The sequence below is a fragment of the Mixophyes fleayi genome, chromosome 7 (assembly GCF_038048845.1).
Source record: "Mixophyes fleayi isolate aMixFle1 chromosome 7, aMixFle1.hap1, whole genome shotgun sequence".
Lineage (NCBI taxonomy): Eukaryota > Metazoa > Chordata > Amphibia > Anura > Limnodynastidae > Mixophyes > Mixophyes fleayi.
Window position 1 is genome coordinate 58,998,427 of NC_134408.1, and position 23,537 is coordinate 59,021,963.

General features: G+C 38.4%; 2 protein-coding genes and 1 long non-coding RNA gene across 5 annotated transcripts in view; 2 read left to right on the forward strand and 1 right to left on the reverse strand.

Moving 5' to 3' along the window:
- Positions 1-4,197, forward strand: part of LOC142097752 (uncharacterized) — a 65,240-nt gene extending 61,043 nt beyond the window's left edge. Inside the window, exons 2-5 of one of the 3 annotated variants that reach the window (XR_012678235.1) lie at positions 932-989; positions 1,035-1,099; positions 1,533-1,609; positions 3,921-4,197. This is a non-coding gene — a long non-coding RNA (uncharacterized LOC142097752). Of the gene's footprint in view, positions 1-931; positions 1,100-1,532; positions 2,476-3,920 lie in introns of those variants that run through there. The other 2 variants (XR_012678234.1, XR_012678236.1) reach the window with 2 other exon arrangements.
- Positions 1-13,879, reverse strand: part of KATNIP (katanin interacting protein) — a 137,722-nt gene extending 123,843 nt beyond the window's left edge. Inside the window, exons 1-4 of the mRNA XM_075179860.1 lie at positions 13,757-13,879; positions 6,485-6,540; positions 4,143-4,216; positions 2,469-2,629 (exon numbers count right to left, since the gene is read on the reverse strand). Coding sequence (XP_075035961.1) covers positions 2,469-2,629; positions 4,143-4,216; positions 6,485-6,540; positions 13,757-13,763 — 298 coding nt within the window. The 5' untranslated portion in view covers positions 13,764-13,879. The remainder of the gene's footprint in view (positions 1-2,468; positions 2,630-4,142; positions 4,217-6,484; positions 6,541-13,756) is intronic.
- Positions 13,880-14,258: 379 nt separating this feature from the next.
- The window catches only part of GTF3C1 (general transcription factor IIIC subunit 1), a 137,780-nt gene continuing 128,501 nt past the window's right edge, over positions 14,259-23,537 (forward strand). The window contains exons 1-3 of the mRNA XM_075179861.1: positions 14,259-14,592; positions 16,198-16,392; positions 21,676-21,849. Of these exons, the coding sequence (XP_075035962.1) occupies positions 14,372-14,592; positions 16,198-16,392; positions 21,676-21,849 (590 nt within the window). The 5' untranslated portion in view covers positions 14,259-14,371. The remainder of the gene's footprint in view (positions 14,593-16,197; positions 16,393-21,675; positions 21,850-23,537) is intronic.

Consider the following 23,537-nt stretch of genomic DNA (forward strand, 5'->3'; position numbering starts at 1 on the left):
CCTGCACTGTTAGGGGTACTTGAGGACTAGGGTTGGGAAACACTTATCTAGACAATTGGATACGATTCAACCATTGTATACTTGTAAGTAAATATATTTGCAGACAACTTAAAAATACTCAACTGTAGCAAATATTGAAACACCCTAAGCAGGAGCTTCCACTCATGACCCAAACAATGGACAAGTCCATCAGCAGTGAACTACCTGTGTCTAATGCGTTAAAGGCCAGGGCGCACAATGCTGCAAAAAGGAGTTATCATTGCAAAAGTGCTCCATCGAGCAATTACAAGGACAGAGGAGGCAGGCTGAGCTCATTGCTAGGCTTCATAGTAAGATTATAAGGTCTAAGTTAGAAGTTTTTAATACATGAAAATGTAAAGGGGGCAAATTTGTAACTGATGTCTTAATGTATGTTTCCTTAGCACTCCCCAAACATAAATAGAAAGAATTTGCAAATTGTAAAGTTTTGCTTTAATTGTAAGATGGTAAACTTTAATAAAGTTCTCCAAGAAATAAAAAAAGTGCTTTTTTAGGTTTCATGTAAGCTATATGTAAGCTATATAAATCATTAAATATATGCGCAATGTGAAATGTGTAGTCAAAAAGTACATTATTGAAAGATTTAAAAAAAAAAAAAAAAAAACTTTCAACCGTTTTACTTGTAAAAATCAAAAAAAATCTTTATACCATTAATTTACAAATATTACTGTGATAGAATCTTGTATCTTTAAAAAAAAAAAAGTTAGCAATAGGCAATCTGGAATGCAAATGTTCATTTTAAAGGTTAACGAATATATTTTGTAAATATTTGTTCAGTGTCTGAAGTGTGTTAAAAATTTACTATTTTGGCATCATCATACATATTGACTTTTGTTTAAACAATGTATTAAAACAAAGTAAAAGGCAACCAATACAGTTTTTCCTGTTTCAGAGATTAGCAACCAGAATAAGAAGCCACATGTGAGACCCAGGAGGAGGAAGCTGCAGAGGTCAGCCCTGAGGCGTCATGGGCCATGGAGGAGGCGGCTGCGGAGGTCAGCCCTGAGGTGTCATGGGCCATGGAGGAGGCTAACCTATCCAGGGTGAACCCCTGATGAAGGTAAAGAAATATACCATATTATCTTAGCCAAAACACATATCTGATTTTTTAGCCATGACACTGTAGCCCTCAGATGACTCAATGTTGGCTAACCTAAATGAGTATGTGTAACTTCAGACTATGTAGGTGTATTATTTTATGATTTCTACAATGACATTCACAAAAGAGACATGTATAGCAAATGTGTCAAAGTATGTGAGCTAGTGAGTTGTGGGTATAGTCTGCTGGGGACAGAATCGAAGCCTTCTGCAATATAAAGTAGATCTATGTATAATTGTGCATAAATTCGATATGGAAACATAATGACAAAATAACATTGTAAACCTAAATTGAAACCTCATTTATCAACAATGATGGATGAACTCTGTATTTCAGATATGTTTACCAATTTGATATTGACAGACTTATAATGTGCCCTTTTCTCCCCCCACAGACGCTGCGCACTAGGAAATGTCCATAGGTGAACAAGGAAAGGGCCAATACATACCTGGATAGCACCCCTCTGCAAATGTGTGTCATCCGAATTGCCCTGGGCCAAACCATAGGATATAGTGTTGTTTATTTATAGTTTTAAATTTAATATATTATTTTTTTGCAAAGATAAAAATGTTTTTTTTATTGCTTTTTAAATATGGTTGTTTCATTGACCATAGATTAGTGATTAATTTATTCTAAGGATGTGCAGGAATTAATAATGTGATTAATGTGAGCTTTTAGGGGTAATGTGACAGTACACAAAACATATACATATTAAGGTGGTAATAGTAACGGTCAAAAAGTGTTGATAGTTTACAAATGGTGCTGTTACTCAGTCATATATTGTAACAATACATACGTAATAAGGTAGTAATAACCATGTAGCAAATAAACCCATTACTGTATTTAGGTAGAATATGATGTGATAGTTCCTTTGGTAATTGCGAACAGTCTTAATTGAGAAATATGGCAAAAGCTGCACTCTACTTTCTCAAACTAGCCTATATCCCGTTATACTGACCTGTACGTTCTGGGTTGATTTGGGTGTAAGTATATCTGACACACGCCTGACAAACTTGATGCCTATGCTACTTGTGCCGAGCATGCTTGTGAAGCATACGCCTCAGCATATGGGCGGAAATACGCTATTTTTAGCATACACTTGTACGCATATGCATCTAACTTAGCAACAACCACATAACTGGTCAGCCATTGGTTTGGCTGGTAAGAGCATACAATAAATACAATGACAAATAAATCATAATTAATGAACCAAACTTTCCTCTTATGCATGGGTCACTACTAGGCATGCTGCATTTCACAAATGACAGTGAGTACATGTATCCAGGGAAAGTGTGACACATAATCTAATGCTATTTGAGAGCTAACTCACCTTTTACTTTGGGTGTTTTCAAACCACCTGTTGCTAAATCCTGTGTGCTTTGTTGCCTTTTTAAATCTGAATTTGCTCCATTTATGTAAATGGAAAATCCTTGTTCCAGATGTTCTAATTTGACTTGCGTAGAATCCTTTGTCTTCAAACTATTCAATGCCCTAAAGAAAAAAAAAGTGCAGTCTGTATTACCATTCATTTTACGCTAGATCTAAAATGTATTTCAAGATAAGCAGATCTGGGGGTAAATGTATCAACTGCCGATTTTTTTCAACTCGCCGCTATTAGGCGAGTTGGCAGTGAAAATTTAAAGCGGCAATAGCTTTAAAGGCATTATTTTGCCTTTAAAGCCAGACAAGAGCTGATAAAGACATCGGAAAGATGATGCATGATAACATTATGTTAACTTTAAAGGGGCATATTCAATTGTTCGAGTTTCCTGCAGCGTTAAAAGTATTACCTGTATTACGGTAATTCTAAGTCAGATTTCAGCTCGCAGCTCCCTGAGCTGCGAGCAGAAAGCCGGCGTTGAAGGTCCCGTAATAACGGTAATTACGCGCACTATTACCGTAATAGAGATAATAGTGCGCAAGTCACGTTACTTTTGTGAGTAACGCTCACAATTGAATATGCCCCTAAGAGTGTTACAGTGAATGAAGCTGGTGTTCCATATAGTCATCAAATGAAACCTGAACATGTACATAAGAATGTAATTACGATTGTGTGCTAACTTATAGGCCGAGGGACAGAAAAGCAAAAGTATTCTGGACATTGAGAGTGAAGTTGTGTTATTAAATATGTTTATTACAGCATTTCCAAAGCACCAATCTACTGTAGAGATGTAGTTCTTTGGATAATTATAGTTGTACTGAACAGTGGAATATATTTGTACTATGAATAAAGGAAGATAATTAATCCTAATTGTTGATACACTTGTGAATGTTATGAGTGTAAATAAGCTGAGAAGACCAGCAGAGCACTTGAATACTTAGGGATATATTTACTAAACTTCGGGCCTGAAAAAGCGAAGCTTTTGCCTATAGCAACCAATCCGATTCTAGTTATAATTTATTTAGAACATTCTACAAAATGACAGCTAGAATCTGATTTGTTGCTATAGGCAACATCTCCACCTTTTCAAACCTGCAGTTTAGTAAATATACCCCTTAGTCTTACTAAAATACACAATGCACAGCCTGAGTTCTGTCTAAACGCAGCAGAAATTTTGGCCTGCAATAAATGGATAAAATGAACAACTTTAAAACAAACTCAGATTCGTATAATGCCTTTGATTAACAATCTCCTTTTTACAGAAAAAAACACTAAACAATGCAAAGCTTAAGTGTCTTTAGTCACACTGGTGAAATGTATTTATGAAAATTTGGAAGGTGCGGTTTTTGGCACTATAATAAATTTGATTTCTTCTTTTTCCTGTTTTTGTTTTCTATTCAGTGCACCCGTGGATATAGCAAGCAGATAACAACAGTTTTATGCCAGGCTGAGAAGGCAAGAGACATAGGGAAACAACCTTTTATACTTTGACAGCCGTCACAGAGCTAAGTAGGTGTGCACTGAGAAATGCCAGTTTGTCTCGGTGTCTAATATTAAAACTCGTATACATATAAATCACCTCATTGTAAGGTTCTACTAGAATTTGATCATTGCTTAACTTACCTGTTTTTTTGTTGGAGGTCTAGTAAGTACTCATCGTGTTTCTCATCAAAATTAATCCGACTATCACTGTCATTCTTTAGAAAAGAACAAACAATTAAAAATTTGTATTTCAAATCATTTCAATCTCTCAAATCTCCATCTATATTTTCATGCAAAGTAAATTTTTAATAAATGCAGACTGGAATTTGTTTGAACTATCCCTTGAGGATACTTGTGAGAATCCATGTTTTAGAAAAGAATAGATTAGAGCAGGGTTGTCCAGGCCCAGCATGCCTGTAAATGTGGTCCAGCAGGAGTTTTGGTTGTGGCAAGGGGGCAGCGCTGTTAATGAAAAAAAAAATCCTGCAAAAAAGAAAAAGATAAGAAAATACTTACCTTGTGGTCACGCGGTCCCTCCCTGGTCTCCTCCTTCGTGCGGCGCTCGCAGTGAATGTCAGGCGTGACGTCATCACGTCCGACATCCATTGCGGAGCACAGCACATAGGAGTCACCCGCGCAAACTATCAGCAGCAGTGAAACGAAAAAAACAAGAGAAGAGAATCAGAGAACAAGCCGATTAAAGGGTAAGTTAAGGGGGTTTTTTTGTTTTTTTTTATTATTTCAAGGGACGCTGACCAGTGCATAAACTCACCTGGTCTCCTTGGCGTGGTGGGTGGCTTCAACATACATTTGCAAATGTGTGCAACTGAGACTTTTGCATTTTTATCTACAGTAGAAATAGCAGATCTGTTGCTGGCTATAGCAGTGTGCTGGGGGAATTTGTCTCAGTTTTTTCCTTTTAGCACTGACATAAGCCTGCTTAATAGTAGAAGCCACCTAGCAATCGATTGCTTAGACGCCGGCCATCCTCTTTTAGATGAGTCAAACAAAACAAATAAAAAATCCATGCAGAGAATCTTTGATGTCCTCCTAACATAAATTCTTAGAGCCCTGACCACATCCAGAAACTCCATGGAACCTGTCCCTGAAGACTGTGGAGCACCCTTAAATACCCAAACCACTATTTCTTGGTTCACATGAAAGCTGGACACCACCTTTGGTAGGAAAGCGGGAACTGTTCTGAGAATCACCCTATCATCAAGAAAGACAAGATATGGTTCATGACATGAGAGAGCACCCAATTCGGAAACTCAACGAGCCAATGCAATAGCTAGTAGAAATACAAATTTCATAGTCTTTTTTAATAGTATTTTTGGGTAAGGGTCTTGGCGCATCCAAGAACAGGTTTAACCTATGAAGTACTCTAACTAGGGAAGCCGACCAAGCCGGTTCTCCTGTAGGAGGGTCTTGTGAGGTGAGGACAGACGGAGCCCCGGCCTGTCCTAAGTCTGTGGACTCGGCGGTCCCCGTAGTCCTGCCTGTTACGAGGGGGTCAATTTCTACTGAGGTAGAGGGAGAGAACTGACGAAACTGCTGGAATCTCTTTTGGTTTAGATAGCAGCTTAACCAATGTCTCAGACTCCTGTGTCAGGCCATTTGCCCATGTTGGCATTTCCGCTAGTGGCGGTGCAGTAACTTGAGCTGCACAGTCAGGGTACCACCACTGCAGTCAGCACAAAGCGCCCCCCAGGTCCTATGGTCCCATTGGTAACTTATTATACCTGTTCCAATTGTAAAGATATTTTGCCCGAGGTGCATTTCCCTTATCAGACATTTTTTTAAGGGAACAGTATAACAGTAAAAGAATGAAATACAGGCAATCACTCACAAGCAAACAGAGAAATGCTACCTAGGGCTGGATTTACTAAACTGCGGATTTGAGAAAGTGGAGATGTTGCCTATAGCAACCAATCAGATTCTAGCTGTCATTTATTTAGTACAATCTACAAAATGACAACTAGAATCTGATTGGTTGCTATAGGTAACAGAGGGGATGGATTTATCAGCTTTGATACATTAACAGAGTTAACCTGTTAAATGCCAACTCCACCTCCACTCTAAAAACCCCATGGTAGCAGTGTCCCCCAAATAGGATGGAAGAGAAAATATATTTTAGCTGTGAGAAAATGTTTGCCATACAGTAAGCGCAATTTAGACCTATTAGTACTATCAGCTTTATGGTTATGAATGGCACATAAAAAAATATATATTAGTACATAAAATATTTATAATACAATTTAGTAAATGTCACAATATCAAGGGATATAACATAAAATGAATATATAATGAAGCTGTATAATAGGGATGACTTAAATCTAAAATGACTACAGATTTGAGGATACAAAATGCCACTAGCAGCGTTAGCGCTGGACAGACCTGTTTTGAAGCTTACAAGGGAAACTCCAAAGACAGAATTGTGTTACAAATTTAAAGAGTAATAATGACAAACAAGATATACTTGCCTCATTCCCAGTCTTAGACTTCAAATGCTTTCTCTTATCATCTCCTAAAGATTTACCTGCAATCATACATATAAATGTCAGACACTTTAAAGGTGCAACCCCTCTAAAATTAAGTTTTGATTCTAGCTACTATTAATGATTTGAAGTTTGTTAAGTACTATGTGATTACCATGGTAACCACAGTCATATGACATATGATGTAGTGACCAAAGAGTTTGAAACTTTGATAGAATAAAGTCCAACATCTGCCAGTATGTGACTATTAAAGGTCTTGGTGACTGATTGGTTCAGCCTGAGAAATCTGGTTACACTCTCCCTGGAACAAGCAAAAACCAAGGACTAGATTTGCTAAAAATCGCATTTGGCAATAGTTTGGAAACACTACACAGCGCTGTGGTTTAGTGCTACAAACTTGCTTATGATAGGCTGGATAACTTAAACAGCATGCTATCTTGCCATTCAGAACATAAGAGGAAGCACTATTAATTTATGAATTATGGGGACAATAATTATTTTTTAAGGGGGAAAAACTAATTTATAATTAACTTATTGGCCATTTTTTTTTAATTGTATTTAGGGACAATATGATTGTATTATATTGTAGGGGCAATACTATTTGATTGCAAACTGGATCAATTATTATTTATGGTGAGGCAGTACGTATTATTTCAGAATTGGGGCACCATTTATACAGCACACATGTGGTACTGGAAGCACCAGCATGCACTTGTAGGGGCACATGTGTGCAATATGAAAGGTGCTCTCATCATGAAACAATAAGTGTTCTTGCTATGTCAAATGAGTTATCAAAGCTTAAAGACTGTTAAAACCTTTTGTGATAGAAATTGTTTCATGACCTCTACATAAATGATAACTAAAAATAAAACAATAATACCTCTACTAAAAATACCTTGAAACTTTTATTGTTAAATATAAAAAGAAAATGACAAAATAAAACAGAAGAGAGACCTTGAATCATAATGAGATGAAATAGCAGGGAGAAGTCAATGTAGACAAAAGGAGTATGTACTACTGAATTCTATTGAAAAGTATGTTTAGTAGTAGATAAAACATAACTTTTATGGTTTTGTCGAAGTCAGCAAGTTGGATAAAGTCATTTCAATCAATATTGAGCAAACTTGGTTGTCTTTGTCTGAAATTATGCGTAGAGCATGCTACGGCGTGGAGGGGCGTATCCAGCCGCAACATGTGGCAATAATAGGTTTTACACTTTTACACACATTCACACGAACATACACATTTGTAATTAGTTCACATTAATTGTAGTTGCAACAGTTATTTATGTCGAAATATGGCAGTATTTATGTTTAGTATTATAAGTTATATACATTTTAGTGAAACCAAAGGTTCAGGTTGCAGGAACTATGTCATGTTTAGCATCATTTTAATGCCCTATTCATCAGCAGTTGTCTGGTTCATTAGCCGAAGAGATCGCACATTGCATACTCTAGTTAGCGATGTTAGGGAATAAATGTTTAAAGTGATACTGACTGTATAATGCAAATAGACCAGTTGAAACTGGATTCTTGGCAGGAAAATCGGAGTGCATCCCCTGGAGAGCTGAGCCCCACCTTTGGATATTTTGGTTTGAACTGGCCTATGACCTGCAGTACACTGGACCTTCCTGAAGCCTGGACCAATAGAAGCAAGCCACACCATCTGCATTGTTTTACTGTATTCTCTGACTGTATATAAGCAGGGGCTCTGGACCTAGTGACCAGTCTTCTTGACCACAGCCTTCAGACCTGAATGACTGTACACTGGATCCAGAGCGCCAGCGATAAGTAACGGCTGTACTTATTTTATTCCGACTTGTTATTCTGCTACTTTTGGCTATTAAATTACTTTGTGCTTTGGAACCACACATCGGCAATCGACAATCATTATTGGATAGCAATTAGACGTGCATAACAGTTTCCAGAAGAACCAGTTATGAAATCAGGAAGAAATCTATTGTTAAAACAGAAATAAGGGCAATGAAATTATCATGCTGACCTCATGGGCTACCTGGATACTGTAAAGTCACGTGTTATGCACTGGCATCTGGGTTTTTGATATTTCTACTTATATTTGATGTGCATTTTGCTAGAGCTGTATAGAGAAAAAGTATATATTGCAAAATAATGGGGAGAATACTAATTTATTTATCAAGGTGGCCATATAAATTTATTCTTCAATCCCGGAAGCACTACTTAATATTTTATCTATCAATATTTTATCTTTATTTTAATGGGGGCATTATTTATTTTGTTAAAATGGGGGACATTACTCATAATTTTATTTACAATGAGGTCACTTTTTCTATTGAAACATGGGCACCACTAATAATTTTATTAATAATTGGGACACTAATAGCTAACTGATACCTTAGATAAAAAGATAGGCTGAAGAGAAACGTTACTAATATCAGCTGTAAGGATCTGCGGGAGCAGACGTACACTGCTGTGATCCTCAGCTGGGTCTTCAGCTGTTGGGTTGCTTAGGCAACACATGAGCAGCCAGTCTTTTAAAGTAGTGACATTACATGATCGTGGGCAACACAGTGACCTAGTGGTTATCACTTCTGCCCCACATCACTGGGGTCATGAGTTCGATTCCCGACCATGGCCTTATCTGTGTGGAGTTTGTATGTTCTCTCTGTGTTTGCGTGGGTTTCCTCCGGGTGCTCCTGTTTCCTCCCGCACGCCCAAAAAAAAATACTGGTAGGGTAACTGGCTGCTATCAAAATTGACCCTAGTCTCTCCCTCTCTGTTTGTCTGTCTGTGAGTGTGTGTCTATATTAGGGAATTTAGACTGTAAGCTCCAATGCGGCAGGGACTGATGTGAATGAGTTCTCTGTACAGCGATGCAGAATTAATGATGATCACACTGCAGCGAATCACTAGAGAGGGTCCGGCACTGCTGGAGTATTCTGATTGGCTCCTGCTGAGTTGGATCTCACTTTGATGGTGATAATTGTAGGCACGCTATGTGTGTTATTTTGCCTGCATCCTTGTCTGTCTGCTGCATGGATATTGACTTCTTCCTATGCTGATTGCTGCCTGGACCTAGAACCTTGCCTGGATACTGACCGCTGCCTGGACACTGATCTCTGTCTTGTACCGACTGCTTCCTGGATTTTAAACTCTGTGTAGACACTGACCCTACCTTATACAGTCCTGAGTTGAAGGCTCTGTCCTACAGATGGGAAAGTTGGGGAGTATTGCCTTTTCACTACAGCTCTGCATGGCAGAGCAGCGGTTAACGGTTGCCGTGCACTCTAATGCTCACCGCAATGAAGGTGGAGGGGAGGAGAGAGCGGGCAGCCTAGCGCTTCAAAAGTGCTAGGTACACCCGCGGGGTGTAGCCGCAACCCCATCATGATGTGGCCTCAACCCCTTCGTGATGTAGCCATGCAGCCTACCTAAATGTTGGGAGAATGCTGCCAGGATTCTGACTTTATCAATAGTCACCTACACTGACCTGGTACAAAAGGAGAAGAAGGGGGAGAATTTCACAGTACACAGAGTAGACAAACTGCAGAGAGGTGTTCCAAAGTCTCTCTGCTACATGTGCTATGTGACTATGACAGTGTGCAGAACTATAAATCATTAATAGCAGTCTGAAGAAACAAAACAAGGAAAAGCAGTAAATACAGGCAGCTCGTGTGGCATTTCTGCCTCACAGTGCTGGGGTCATGAAATCAATTCCCAACCAGGGTCTTAACTGTGTGAAGGTTGTATGTTTTCCCGTTTGCATGGGTTTTCTCTGACTGCTCCAGTTTTCCTACACTCCAAAAACATACTGGTAGGTTAATTGGCTGCAGACAGAAATTAACCCTAGTCTGTGTGTGTATTAGTGATTTTAGACTGTAAGCTCCAATGGGGCAGGGACCAGCAAATATTCTCTGTACTGCGCTGCAGTATTTGGTGAGCTATATATTATTAAATGATGTTGATGATATGATGAAGAAATACCAATATTATTGCCACTGTGATTTACGTTAATAACACACACACATTTTTCATGGGATTGCTGCTTTAATAAGGAAGTGACAGCACTCACACCAATCACAAATTTTGTGCCTGCAATAGCACTCCCTTAAGAGCTCTCAGATGCCTCTGAGGAAGTGCCATTGTACAAAACTAGGTAGGCCTCTAGGTGATGCCTGCTAAGCCATTTTATCATTGATAGTTCTTCGTTTCCAAGGCTAATAAAGAAATTGTTTCAACAGTAGAATACTAATAGTGACTTCCAAATGATCTGCATCAGTGTGGTGGCTTCTTTTTTATATTTCACATTGCTTGTGGACAGTGGAGAAGCATCAGACGCATCGTGCACCACAAACAGGGAATCAGTAAGCAGGTCGAATCGTGTATTAGCTCATCATTACAGACACACAGTAGGAGATAAATCATTTACAGGGGATTGGTGCTTCCTTGCTTTCAAAAGTTCTATACACTTGGGAGCTTTGACAGTCTAATTGGCACAAATAGTCTGCTTATAATAAGTAACTGTTAACAACTGCCTACAACAAAATTGCTACTAGCTGTACGTCTCTAAAATCACTATTTCGCTCAGAAGCAAAAAAAAAAACAGAAACATGTCTAATGCTTTGGACAAACACATACATAACATCAGCGGATCCGCTCAATAAACTCTTTAGATGTACGTAAAATGAAATAAACAATATTTTAAAATTTATATCAAATATTAACAGAGGTCCATAAGATCTAAATTAATTCTTAAACTGGGGACACATCTATGAAATTATTGTGCAGATTACACGATTCATGACCATTTGTTCAGATATTGCAAGAGTGTGTACACCCCCTGACCATGTTTAATCTTACAAAAACACATGGCATCTGTTGGTTAGGTTTTCTAAACTTCCTAAAAATCACGATCAACTATGGAATGATGTCAGGCAAATGTGGACGTGTGTAGACACTCACGATCAGCAGCGTAGGCGGATATCTGTAGAGTGTGAACAGAGTCACAATCTTTTCAGCTGATGATATGAGTACATGTCATTCCCCCCAGCCCCAAAACACAACCCAGCCCCCCTTGTGACTAAGAAATAAGTATTATATTCTCCCTTTCCGAAAATAATTTTTTTATGCGGAGAAACCATATTGGCACTCTCAAGTGAAGCCACTCTGAGCATACCCAGCACACACTTCTATTAGACATGTGTAACGCTATGAAATCCACTATCTTAAAATTGTGCATTGAATATGTCTGGTGGCAAATGAGGGTGGCATTATAAAGTGGGAGTATATAAATCGGTAAGCAAGGTCTAACTCTGTGTACTAAACAGATGATATACAAACAGAACAAGTGAATCCCTAAAAAACAGGAGCACTCACACATCTAATATCCAAGAAATGTATTTACGTTTATGAACACAAACTTACAGTTACAAATTAGTAAAATCACACACAAGGAAGAAGCCCAACCTACATTAATCAAGTGCTAAAAGAAAATAGGCAAGTGTAACTACAAGTTAAAGATAAATTCGTACTTGCCTACTTTCCCAGAATTCCCGGGAGGTTTCCGAATTTCGGGGAGTCCTCCAGGAAGAGTAGGCAAACCTCCTGGATTCGCCGAAAATCACGGCATTGAATGGCGGGGCAGGGCTTAATCGCATCATTAAGCGCCGCCTCTGCTATTTGATGCCGCGAGTTTCGGAATTTTATAGTGGGGACGGGGCTATGATGATGCAACAAAGTCACCACGCCCCCTCCTATCATTCTATCACCAGTCACATGACTTCTCCCCCGGGATCAAGTTTTGAAAGTTGGCATGCATGGATAAATTATCAAGAGTTTGTGCAGTGTTTATAAATTGTTGTCAATTTATATTTGCAGTACTAATACATGAATATTAGCACCAGACATACATACTGAATTACCCATCAGGGGGAGGGCTGGCAAATTTTAGCCCGGGGGGCAAGACTCGATTTAACAGATTATTAGGAACATTTTAAAAGACAGAAAATGCAGATGACCAGTCCAAGGTAGCCCACTACGCGTCTGGCCCTGGGGGCAGATGCCCCCAGCCCAGCCTGCCCTTGTTACTCATATAAGCTGCATACACATTTTTACTGAGTTGTTAAACTTTGGTCAATTTGATATGTGTACATTCAAAATTATTATGGATAGTCTTTCAAGTGTGTATAACATACATAACTAGATACAAACTGGAGTGCAAATGGAATCTTGTACTGTCCACCTTTTGGTTTCTGGTTTGATTTAATACATATAAAATAAACAATAATCAAACGTGCACTCAACATTCTTGCTAACAAGCTACTGTTTCACATCAACATTTCTGCTAAAGCAAACCAGTAGCATGGGGCTCAAGATATAGAAGGAGTTCAGTGTAGTTGACTCCAGAGCATCTAGTGCAGGGGTCAGGGAACTTTTTTACCTTTTACCCCAAAATATATTTAGATGCGCCGACGTTACCCCCTCAATTTGAAAGAAAAGAAATCATATATTATTAATTATTGGAATTCAACATTTTATTGAATCTATTCAAAATTTCTTTGAAAGCTTCAACTTCAAAACTTCAGGTTTTGGAGAAATTATGTTGATTAATTTTTGATATGAGAGCATCAATATTTTGATGTCAGAGCAATTTAGATACAGTTTTCAGTGTTCAATGAATTTCTCTCCTTTGTTTTTATGTTTGTTAGAGTGGAAAATCCTTGTTCGCAAAGGTAGGTTGTTGCAAAAGGCAGCAACTTTTTGACTGCCTCCTCATGTGCAATTGTTAATGCCTTTGCAGCTATTGACATCCAAAAATATGACAGATCTGCTTTGTTTTCAAATGCAATACGTGCTTCTATATTTCATCGAAGCTCAAGAAGTGCCTCTGTCAACCCTTGAGGCTCTTCTGGTACAACAGCAATTTCCCATTTAAAGGGGTCTACAATCCATCTGACAGCAGGTGAATCAACAGCATTACCCCCAGGAATTTCATTTTTACCCCATTTGGGATAATTTACCCCTGTTCCCTGACCACTGATCTAGTGGCTGCAGACTTAGGTGGATGGTATTGCTGTATCAGGAATCTCATCAGTGTACATTTTTACTGACAGGTACAAATGTGACTTCAATTGGAATATTTACCGACGGTTTGTTAAACTGGACCTGATCAAACCACTTCTGCAGAGGACCTGACTTTCCCTAAAGTTCAGTTCACAAGTTAGATTATATTGATCACTAAACACAAATAACCAAAACGCAATTTTACATGTCCACTTACTGTGCATGATACAGGTGTGCGAATACGATAACTCATAGGAAAACGAAATTATTAGTGTCCAAATGTTTTCTCCGGTTACCTAGTAGCAACTAACCAATAAACGACAGGTTTAACGTCAGCCAATCAGACCCGCCCGAGCCCATAAGCAAAATCCAACGCACATAAAGCTCCAGACAACTCGTTCACGCCCAGGGCAGATCAGCATCCAATAACAATTCGGTTTAACAGATAACAACCAATGACCGCTTTGACGTACTGCGTCATCGTTATGTCACGTTCTAATCACCTAGCTCACGGGAGGCCGATCCAACCTCTAGTGTGCGTCTAGAGAAATGTCTCCACCGATGGGGCGTTCAGATACAGGTTACCGCCCATGATTGCGGAGACTACTTTCGTTTGACCAATAAACAACTTCCCTCAGTAAAATGTCTTCTTTAGTGAAGACAGAGAAAACGATAATATGTGGGCTCTCGGAAAATAATAGTCAGACTCAGAGTGGGCCGTGAACCAATGAGAGTGTGAAGAGGTGTGGTTCTAGAGGTAGTGTTATCCACAGTTGTGTGATAATTCTATAGACAGAATTTCATGTGCTTCTAGGTGGTGGATGTCAGGAAGATGGAACTCTTGGAAGCTGTGTTAGATGAGATAGCTCTGGAAGGCTTGGATGGGATCACAATACCAGCGCTCTGGTTACGGCTGCAGGCTCGTGTCCCGCATTTCCCTCTCCTCTTGGATGCCGCTACTAAGCAATTAGTGTGGCAGTCGCTTGTGGGTCACTCTGGACTTGACTTCTATGAGCTCCCCAAAGAAAGGGAACCCTTAGTGATTAGTAACAGGTCAGTTCCCAACACAGTAATTGCCTTAAAGTGTTATAGACATCACTTAACAGTGATAATACTCTACTTTTGGGTTTTCTTATTTGTTTTCATTTAGTGGAATAAAAACAAAACAGAAAGTGAGTACACTTGCTGTTAAAGGGCGTAAGGATGGAAAGTATGTATCTATTAGTCCTCTTTCAGGGATAGTCATGGATACACAGGTACACATCTGTCAGTAGCTGTATCACTTGCGGGTGATGATGACTACAATCGCCAGCATTAGCTAGCTGCTTCTTATTGCGGATTGACTTTTGAAGCGGATAGTGCTTTTATGCCTATATTCTAGTATTTTGTGTGTGATTTTTACCATGACATTTTGTTTGCTTTATTTTTGTATAAAAAGTTTATTAATTAATGTTATACAAATAGAACAGAGAGAAAAAAAAATATTTCAGCAGTTGCAGGACATTCACAATGCACTAATAGGTTGAATTGCTTGCAAGGGTATCTGATGTAGACCTCACATAAACCTGACACATAGGCTACTGGTGAAGAGATGGACCTTTTTTTTTTTTTTTAAAGCATATGTCTCTAACCTGGCTCCATCCCCTCTCTCTAGTAGTTTCTATATATTGTTAAAATAAGTTGAATACTGAATAAGTGCAACTGTTTAATCATGTTTGCATTATTTATAGTAGTGACAGATAGCACAACATTTTTTTTTATTTTTTATGCCAGTGGTCCGAGATGAAGTGGTAATATAGAAGATAATGTCCTACTTGATTTTGCATTCTGTAGACATGGATAAAATTGTAGATTTAAAAACCACTCTTGGGTGAGCCTATATAGATAAAAGCAAACATGCTTTTTGTTTTAAAGGTGAAAAAGATGTTCTATAATAAAGCATAATAGCAGAAGTTGTTTAATATGGATAATCAATATATATTAAATGGAAGTTAAATAATACAGGTTGTTATACTCATATGCTTAGGATGTAACAAGTTAACAATATTAGCTGATAAATTAATATGTAATCTTTTAGCAGAAGTTGAACACATGCTTATGAAGTAATATATTAATCTAAACTTATAAATTGCAACTGATCTAAAAAATGAACCCCTCATAAAGTAAAAAAAAAAAAAGTTGCGGTTGGACTATTTGGCTCAGGGCCTGTTGCAAAGAGAAAGTTGAAATGACCTGTAAGTGACCTGTAAATGGGGTGATATTATTGGTTTAAAGTCTAAAATGATGCAATTTTTCTACATATTGCCTTTGTGGTTTTAATCCATAAAAGAAATGAGAAATTCATAATTGTAATTGTTCATTTTTCATTTAATTGTCTGTACTGTATGTACAAAAATAAACCAGCATTTCTGAAAAGACTGCGCTAGATTTACTAAGCTGCGGGTTTGAAAAAGTGGGGCTGTTGCCTATAGCAACCAATCAGATTCTAGCGCTCACTTTGTAGAAAGTACTAAATAAATTAAAGCTAGAATCTGGTTGCTATAGGCAACATCCCCACTTTTTCAAACCCGCAGCTTAGTAAATCTAGCCCTTTGTCTCTGAGTTTTTCCATAACATAGTTCGGTTTAAATCTTCCTAATTGCATGTTTTGTATCTCAGGTATGATGGGCAGGATTGTGATCCAGGCGTTCTTAAAGCTATAGGAGGATCATGCTTTGAAGACATATATCCTGTTCACATTATTACTGATAATAAAAATGGCAATCAGGGCTCATGCCAGTATTTTAAAGAGCGTGTTTTAGTTACAGAGCTCTTAAGGACACAGCACATCACATGTGAAGAAGCTATAGCTAGGTGAGTATCATGGTCATATCTTCACATTATATACACCATTGTAAATATTTTATCCTACAAGCTGCACTTTTAATGTAATAAACTTTATAATTGTCCTTGACATTTATTCATAGGAAGCCACAGGTTCAATAGCACTGAACAATCATCTCACAGATATGATATACTGTAGCCAAAAGTATGTGTCCACCTTTTCTAAGGCTGGGTACACACTACAGAAAATTTGTCCCAATGCCATATCGGTAGCTATTTTACCAACTACTAGGGGGTAAAAATATAGTCCCAATCAGCATTTCAGTTCATGTGTACACACTCTACATGTACAAGATTTACACTCCGATCTGTGCTCTTCATCTGTCATAGCCATCTGCTGTAAAGAACATTACTCTGCAAACTCTATGGAGATACTGATTGTGAGTGTATACCCATCGCAGAATTGGAAGGACATCGTTCCATCATTGATTGAGATTTTTCCATCCAGTTTAAATCAAATAAAACACTATTATAAGCTTTGGAACAAATAATCGTTTATCATTGCAGTGTACACACTAATGTGATATCGGGCCAAACAGTTGTTTATTATGTGGTTTTTCATGATCAGCTGAAAAGTCAGTAGTGTGTACCCAGCGTAATGTGTTGATGGGGCCCCAAATAAAATATTAAATTTAATAGATATAAATGTACATGATTTCCCCTTAAACAAAAGTTTTTATAAACAATAGTCAATCAGCCCAGGGAGAGGTAATTTGATTAACATCATCGGAGAGCCCAGACATTCTTTCTTTCAGGAAGTCGCTTAGACTTCTAAGCTACTATAAAGGGTATTGTATTGTGTTCCCTAATATAATTGATCAGTATATCATGCACCAATCAGTCACAACATTAAAACAACCTGCCTGATACTGTGTAGGTGTCCTTGTGCTGCCAAAACAGCCCTGACCAATCGACGCATGGACTCCACAAGACCTCTGAAGGTGTCCTAAGGTGTCTGGCACCAAGACATTAGCAGCAGATCCTTTAAGTCCTGCAAGTTGCGAAGTGGGGCCACCATGGCTCGAAGTTGTTTTTCCAGTGCATTGCACAGATGCTCGATCAGGCTGAGATCTAGGAAATTTGGATGTCAAGTCAACACATTGAACGATCCTGTTCCTGAAAAATGTTTGCAGTGTGGCAATGTGCATTACCCTGCTGAAAGAGGCCACTGCCTTCAGGGAATTCTGTTGCTATGAAGTGGTGTACGTGGTCTGCAACAATGTTTTGGTAGGTTGTACGCGCCAAAGTAACATCCACATCAATTTCAGGACCCAAGATTTCCCAGCAGAACATTTCCCACAGCGTCACATTGCCTCTACCGGCTTGCCTACTTCCTATAGTGCATCCTGGTGGCATCTGTTCCCCAGGTAAAAGATGCACACACACCCGCTGTCCACCGGATGTAAAAGAAAACTGGATTCATCAGACCAGGCCACCTTCTTTGATTGCTCCATGAACCAGTTCTAGCACACACCTCCCTATTGTAGGTACTGGCAGCACAGTGGCTTAGTGGTTAGCCATTCTGCCTTACAGCAGTGGGGTCATGAGTTAAATTTCCGGCCTTATCTATGAGTAGTTTGTATGGTCACCCTGTTGTGTTTGTGTGGGTTTCCTCCGGGTGCTCCAGTTTCCTCCCACACTCCAAAAAACATACTGGTAACAAATTGGGCTGCTAACAAATTGTCCCTAGTCTGTCTGTCTGTGTGTGTGTTAGGGAATTTAGACTGTAAGCCCCAATTTGGCAGGAACTGATGTGAGTAGGTTCTCCATACAGCGCTGCGGAATTAGGGGTGCTATATATATATATATATATATATATATATATATATATATATATATATATATATATAAATATATAGGTGATAATGATGAATAGGGGTCAGCATGGGCACTCCGACCGGTCTGTGGTTACACAGCATTAATTTTTTCAGCAATTTGTGCAATAACTCTTGAGGGGGATTAGACCAGTCTGTCTAGCTTTCCCCAAGCACATCAATGAGCTTTGGTTGCCCATGACCCGGTCACCAATTGTTTTTCATTGGACCACATTTGGCAGGTACTAACCACAGCCACCAGGAACACCCCACAAGACCTGCCATTATGGAGATGCTCTGAACCAGTTGTTTGCCATCACAATTTGGCCCTTGTTAAAGTCGCTCAGATCCTTACGCTTGCCTATTTTTCTTGCTTCCAACACATCAACTTCATGCACTAACTTGCTGCTAACTATATATACCACCTCATGACAGGCGCCATTGTAATGAGAGAATTAATGTTATGCTTGTCAGTAGTTTTAATGTTGTGGCTGGTCGGTGTATGTCTCAGGAGTTCCGTGAAAATATAAAGGCAAAAGGTCTCGCGCCGAGTGCCTTTTTATACAGGTCATGGGTCACTAATTTCCATAATTTACTACATGCGATCCATTATTCCTTGTAATACACAAGTCTTCCTAATTAACACTGAAGTGATGATCAGAACTCACTGTTAATGCATATGTTTTCATTTGTGTATTTTATGGTTCCTGTCACAGCTAGATTTTATGTGCATGCCACTGCAGTTCTCCCTAATCCTAGTCTATCAGGAGTTGACATTATTATCTGCTCCTTCATAACTGCTGTTTAAGATCCTTCTCTCATTGCATGCATGGGAAGGATTGGTGGTGAACCAGCATTGCTGTCTCATCATGCTGCAAGGATTCCTGAGAAGCTTGGGATTAGTGCAGTATAAGAAAGTCAATAAACTTGGATGCAAGACATTCATTAGATAGGCAATTGTTCCAAGGGGGGCACTGGGTATACAGTGCTGTGACAGGAGCATTTACTGTTAAATGCTCAAGTTATTCCCCCTCTATACCCCCTATTGGCTGCAGGATCTAGGGGCTTTTTCTATGGCATCCACTTTTACTTTTATTTATTTTTACTGTCTTGCATCCGCATACATTCAGTTTGGTAAGGGGATTTCAGTGTATTTACCTCTTCCAGGTGCCACTTTGTAGTGTCTAATGGGCAGTCAGCTGCTAACATTTTATGCCAGATGTGTAAAGAGAAGGTCTTGCATCAGCATTCACCATGAGTGGGTATACACTTCTATGCCCCTTCAGGGTGGGAGTTGGGAACCAATCTTTTGTTATCTGTAGCCTCTGACCAGGGTTCTACAGGCTTTTTTTGCTGTTTCACCCCTTGAGCCAGCTTGGCATACAGGCTGGAGAAGTTTGTTCAGGCCTTTGTTTAGTTCTCATCCTCCCTGAAGATGATGATGTAACCTGCCTCCACAGCTAGACCGGGAAAGCATTTGGAAGATTCTGACCCTGATGTTTCCTAGTACCCTGACTAGGGGGTATATTTTCTAAACTGTGGGTTTGAAAAAGTGGAAATGTTGCCTATAGCAACCAGTCAGATTGTTGCTGTCATTTTGTAGAATGCACTAATTATATGAAAGCTAGAATCTGATTGATTGCTATAGGCAACACCTTCACTTTTTCAAACCCGCAGTTTAGTAAATATACCCCAACAGGAGGCAAGGGAGTAGTTGGATATATGACGAGCTATCTGTTAAATGCTAAATATTCAGGGCAGCAGGGAATCGAAGCTTTCCAATAGCTCAATGTTTAGGGAAAAGATGGGAAGGAAAGAGTCTTTTTTCCCTTTGCTCTTAAAGACTATTTATGCAAAGGGAAACAGAGCCTGATTGTTGATTACAGCTCTCCCACAGGTTGCAGTCTTGTTTGTTTATTTTATATTTGTCTTTTCTCTCCCTAGCATAGGTACGGGGACATGGGAATCTCTGCCTTAAGTAGTTGCTCCCATAGTACACCTGTCTAAAACCACAGCCGTTCCTAATTTGGATGCTAAAACCTTATGGTATAGGACAGATTAGAAGAGTAAGGCCACGCTTAGGTCTGTTTACAAGGGTGGCAGTGGAGAGGTGTTCAGAATTAGCAGAAGGTGGATTTGCTTATTGGTGGAGCATATCTTGATAAATGTGCTGGAATGCTGCGGTTTTCCAAGCCCCTAATACAGAGCATGCACAGTCCAGTAAGTTCCAGTCAGGATGTTGCCATAATGGTGATATTCAATCATCATGTGAGAAGCCTGTTCGCTCATATGATGGGTGTAGCAGAATATTTAAGCTGTTGCTGTGCTGTTTGTCCAAGGGGTGAAGACTTTTGAAGCTTTCAGCAGGCAATGGAATGCCTGCTAAGAATGCCATGGAATAGACCCATCACCCGGGATTCTTCCAACAGATAATGGACAGGTAGCATCAGCCAGATGTCGACAAGAGGACATTTTGGATTTTCTCAGATGTGTAGTGCCTCAATACATGCAAGTATCATGAATCACTAAAAATTTAAATCTCTTATAGCAGATTATCCCAAAATAAAACTTTGGGGATTTATTAAAAACAGTATGAACAACTTTTGAGAGGTTTTTCAAAAATGTAAAAATATGGCTTTTTGAGAAAATTTTGATATTGAAAATGTTATATTTTTAATTTTTATTGAAACATACTGCTGTTATATATCCTATGAAAGCCCATAAAAAGGTTTCAAATGAGATGATTCCCCCCCCCCCCCCCAGTGAAGTGCGTCGGACAGATAAGGCACTTGAGAGGTTGGTAAACGTTTTAACAGACCATTGTTGGGTAGATTACTATAGTAATTCCCCAGGCTGGCACTGAGGTAGGACCGTCCTGTTCCAGAATTTGTAACGGCACATACTTCCAGAACGGTATAGAGTCTTGGCTGGTCTACTGTGGCAGGAGGCCACCCGGTCTTTAAACACCTTTGCAAAGTTGTACTTGCGTTAAATCCTGTTTTCTGGATCATTTGCTGACACTGGATGCTATCCCTTTACACTTTGTTCTTATGCATTGTTGTTTCACTGTTTCCTTGTTAGGATTCTTTTCCTTGTTCTTTGTTTTTCTCGTCTCCCTGTTCTTTACTCCTGATTGTTTGTTTTATTTTATTTTTGTTAGTAAAATATTGAAGTGTCTAGACAGTCAATGGGGGATGTAAGGGAAATAGCACAGCTTTTTGGCCACACTTCTGCCTCAGCACTCTATAAGATGTATAGAGATATAAAAATCCAAGTTTATTTTATTGTTACATCAATTACAGGGCTCTATAATGTATTTAAAATACAGATCACAAACAAAGTTTTATTTACAGATGTAGAATTCTCATGATTTAGGCATATAAATGATTCAGGCAGTAAAATGAAATTGTGACTGATATCCCCAATTCTTATTTTTCAGATGGAAGGAAAAGCTTGTAATTGTTGCGTGTCAGACCATGCGTTCCCGTGCTTTGATTGGATGGGAAGGGGATCCCTCATTGGAGATACCAGACTATTCATACAGTATTCTTGAAAAAGTTGGGAGATCACGGTGGCAAGGAGAAATTCAGAAAGATCTGCAGGGTGTATTCAAGTATGTTGGAGGGTTTACTTTTTTTTTTTTTTTTTATTTCTTACCTGCAACAAATATGTATGTGTTCCCAGTGTACTTATTTTGGATTAATTTGTTGAATGTTTTATGTTTTCCTGAGACCTTTTATTTAGGTTTTCTTTTTATTTGATTTAATCCCCTTTTTGTGCTGAATAGACAATAGGTTTGGACATCATTGCTCCTAAATGAACATTTAAAATGCTGGTGAACTGTAAAAGTGCTGCATCGTCCATCAGCATGTCACTCCACTGACATTATTAGGTTTGAATTACTGATGAGAACAGTACATCAAGGCAGTGATGCCATTGTTAGATACACGTATATACATACATATAAGACACAGTTAGGACTTTTTATTAGGTAAATTACTCTTAAGGGTGGACTTACTAAACCTTCTAAAAAGGAAAGTTGAAAATAGTTGCTATGGGCAACACCTCAATGTACTTGTTAAATGGTTGTTAGAATCTGGTTGTAAATAAGGAATACTAATTGTTTTGATGTTTATTATAGCTATTATTATTTATTAATTATTATGATTTTCTTCATTCCTGAAAATAATTTGTTTCTTGATTAATAGTTGTTTTGCTTTTCATTTTGTTCATTATTATATATATATATATATATATATATATATATATATATATATATATATATATACATATACACCCTACTTTTAAACGTATAGAAGATTATCAAGCGTATTTTGATAGAAACTTACAAAAATAAATTTTTCTGTTGCTAATTTGTATTCCAAAACACAGTTGTTGGATGCACTTATTTTGAGGGTAGGAGATGATACACATCCCTGGTACTCTGTTCACCACATAGTGAAGATTGTCAGGGACTGCATTTATGGTCCCAGTGACAATTTTTGCCTCCAAAGTACTGGTCCTAAGGACTGCCTTAGCCCTTCAAACCTTTAGATATTTCTTTTGCTCTTTTTGTTTTCTTGGTAGGTACTAGCATTTCTACAGAGAGTTTGAGCTGGTGTCGCGCCCCTTTTTCCTTTCCATCAGGTCCTCTGCACTTGGTCATATTGCTCTTCTTGTAGTACATGAATTGTGTACTTTGACTGCGCTCTGTCATTTTAGAGAGTTGATTTCATTTTGGTCCTCTAAGAGGACTCCAACAAAATCAGAGCTGCCTCCGAACATTCTATAACGCTTTTGGAGCGATTGTAATATATTTGGTGTTAAAAGTTTTATGATTAGTGCCATTTAAAAAAATATTACTGAAATAGTGATGTGTGGCAAAAATAATCGGTGACAAAAGCGTGATGTTACCAAGTAACTCATTAATGCAAGAGTATATGGAAACCTGTCTTTTGTGTAGGCACTGAATACTTTATCTGAGATCACCATTTTTAGATCAACAGTTCTAAAAGATAACTCAACCTTTATTTGACCTTTGTTTAATTTTATATATATATATATATATATATATATATATATATATATATATATATATATATATAAATAAATTATATGAAGTACATTTGTAGATTTCATTAAGTTGGTTGAATTAAGGTAGTTATCCATATGTGCATAAACATGTAGGTACTTATAGCGATGTTTAATATATCTTGTTGTAGCCTATTTAGTCTAAATAAGCCACTTTTATGTAAAGGTGACTACAGCCAGAATCTGATAGCATGTGCATAAACGTTTTTG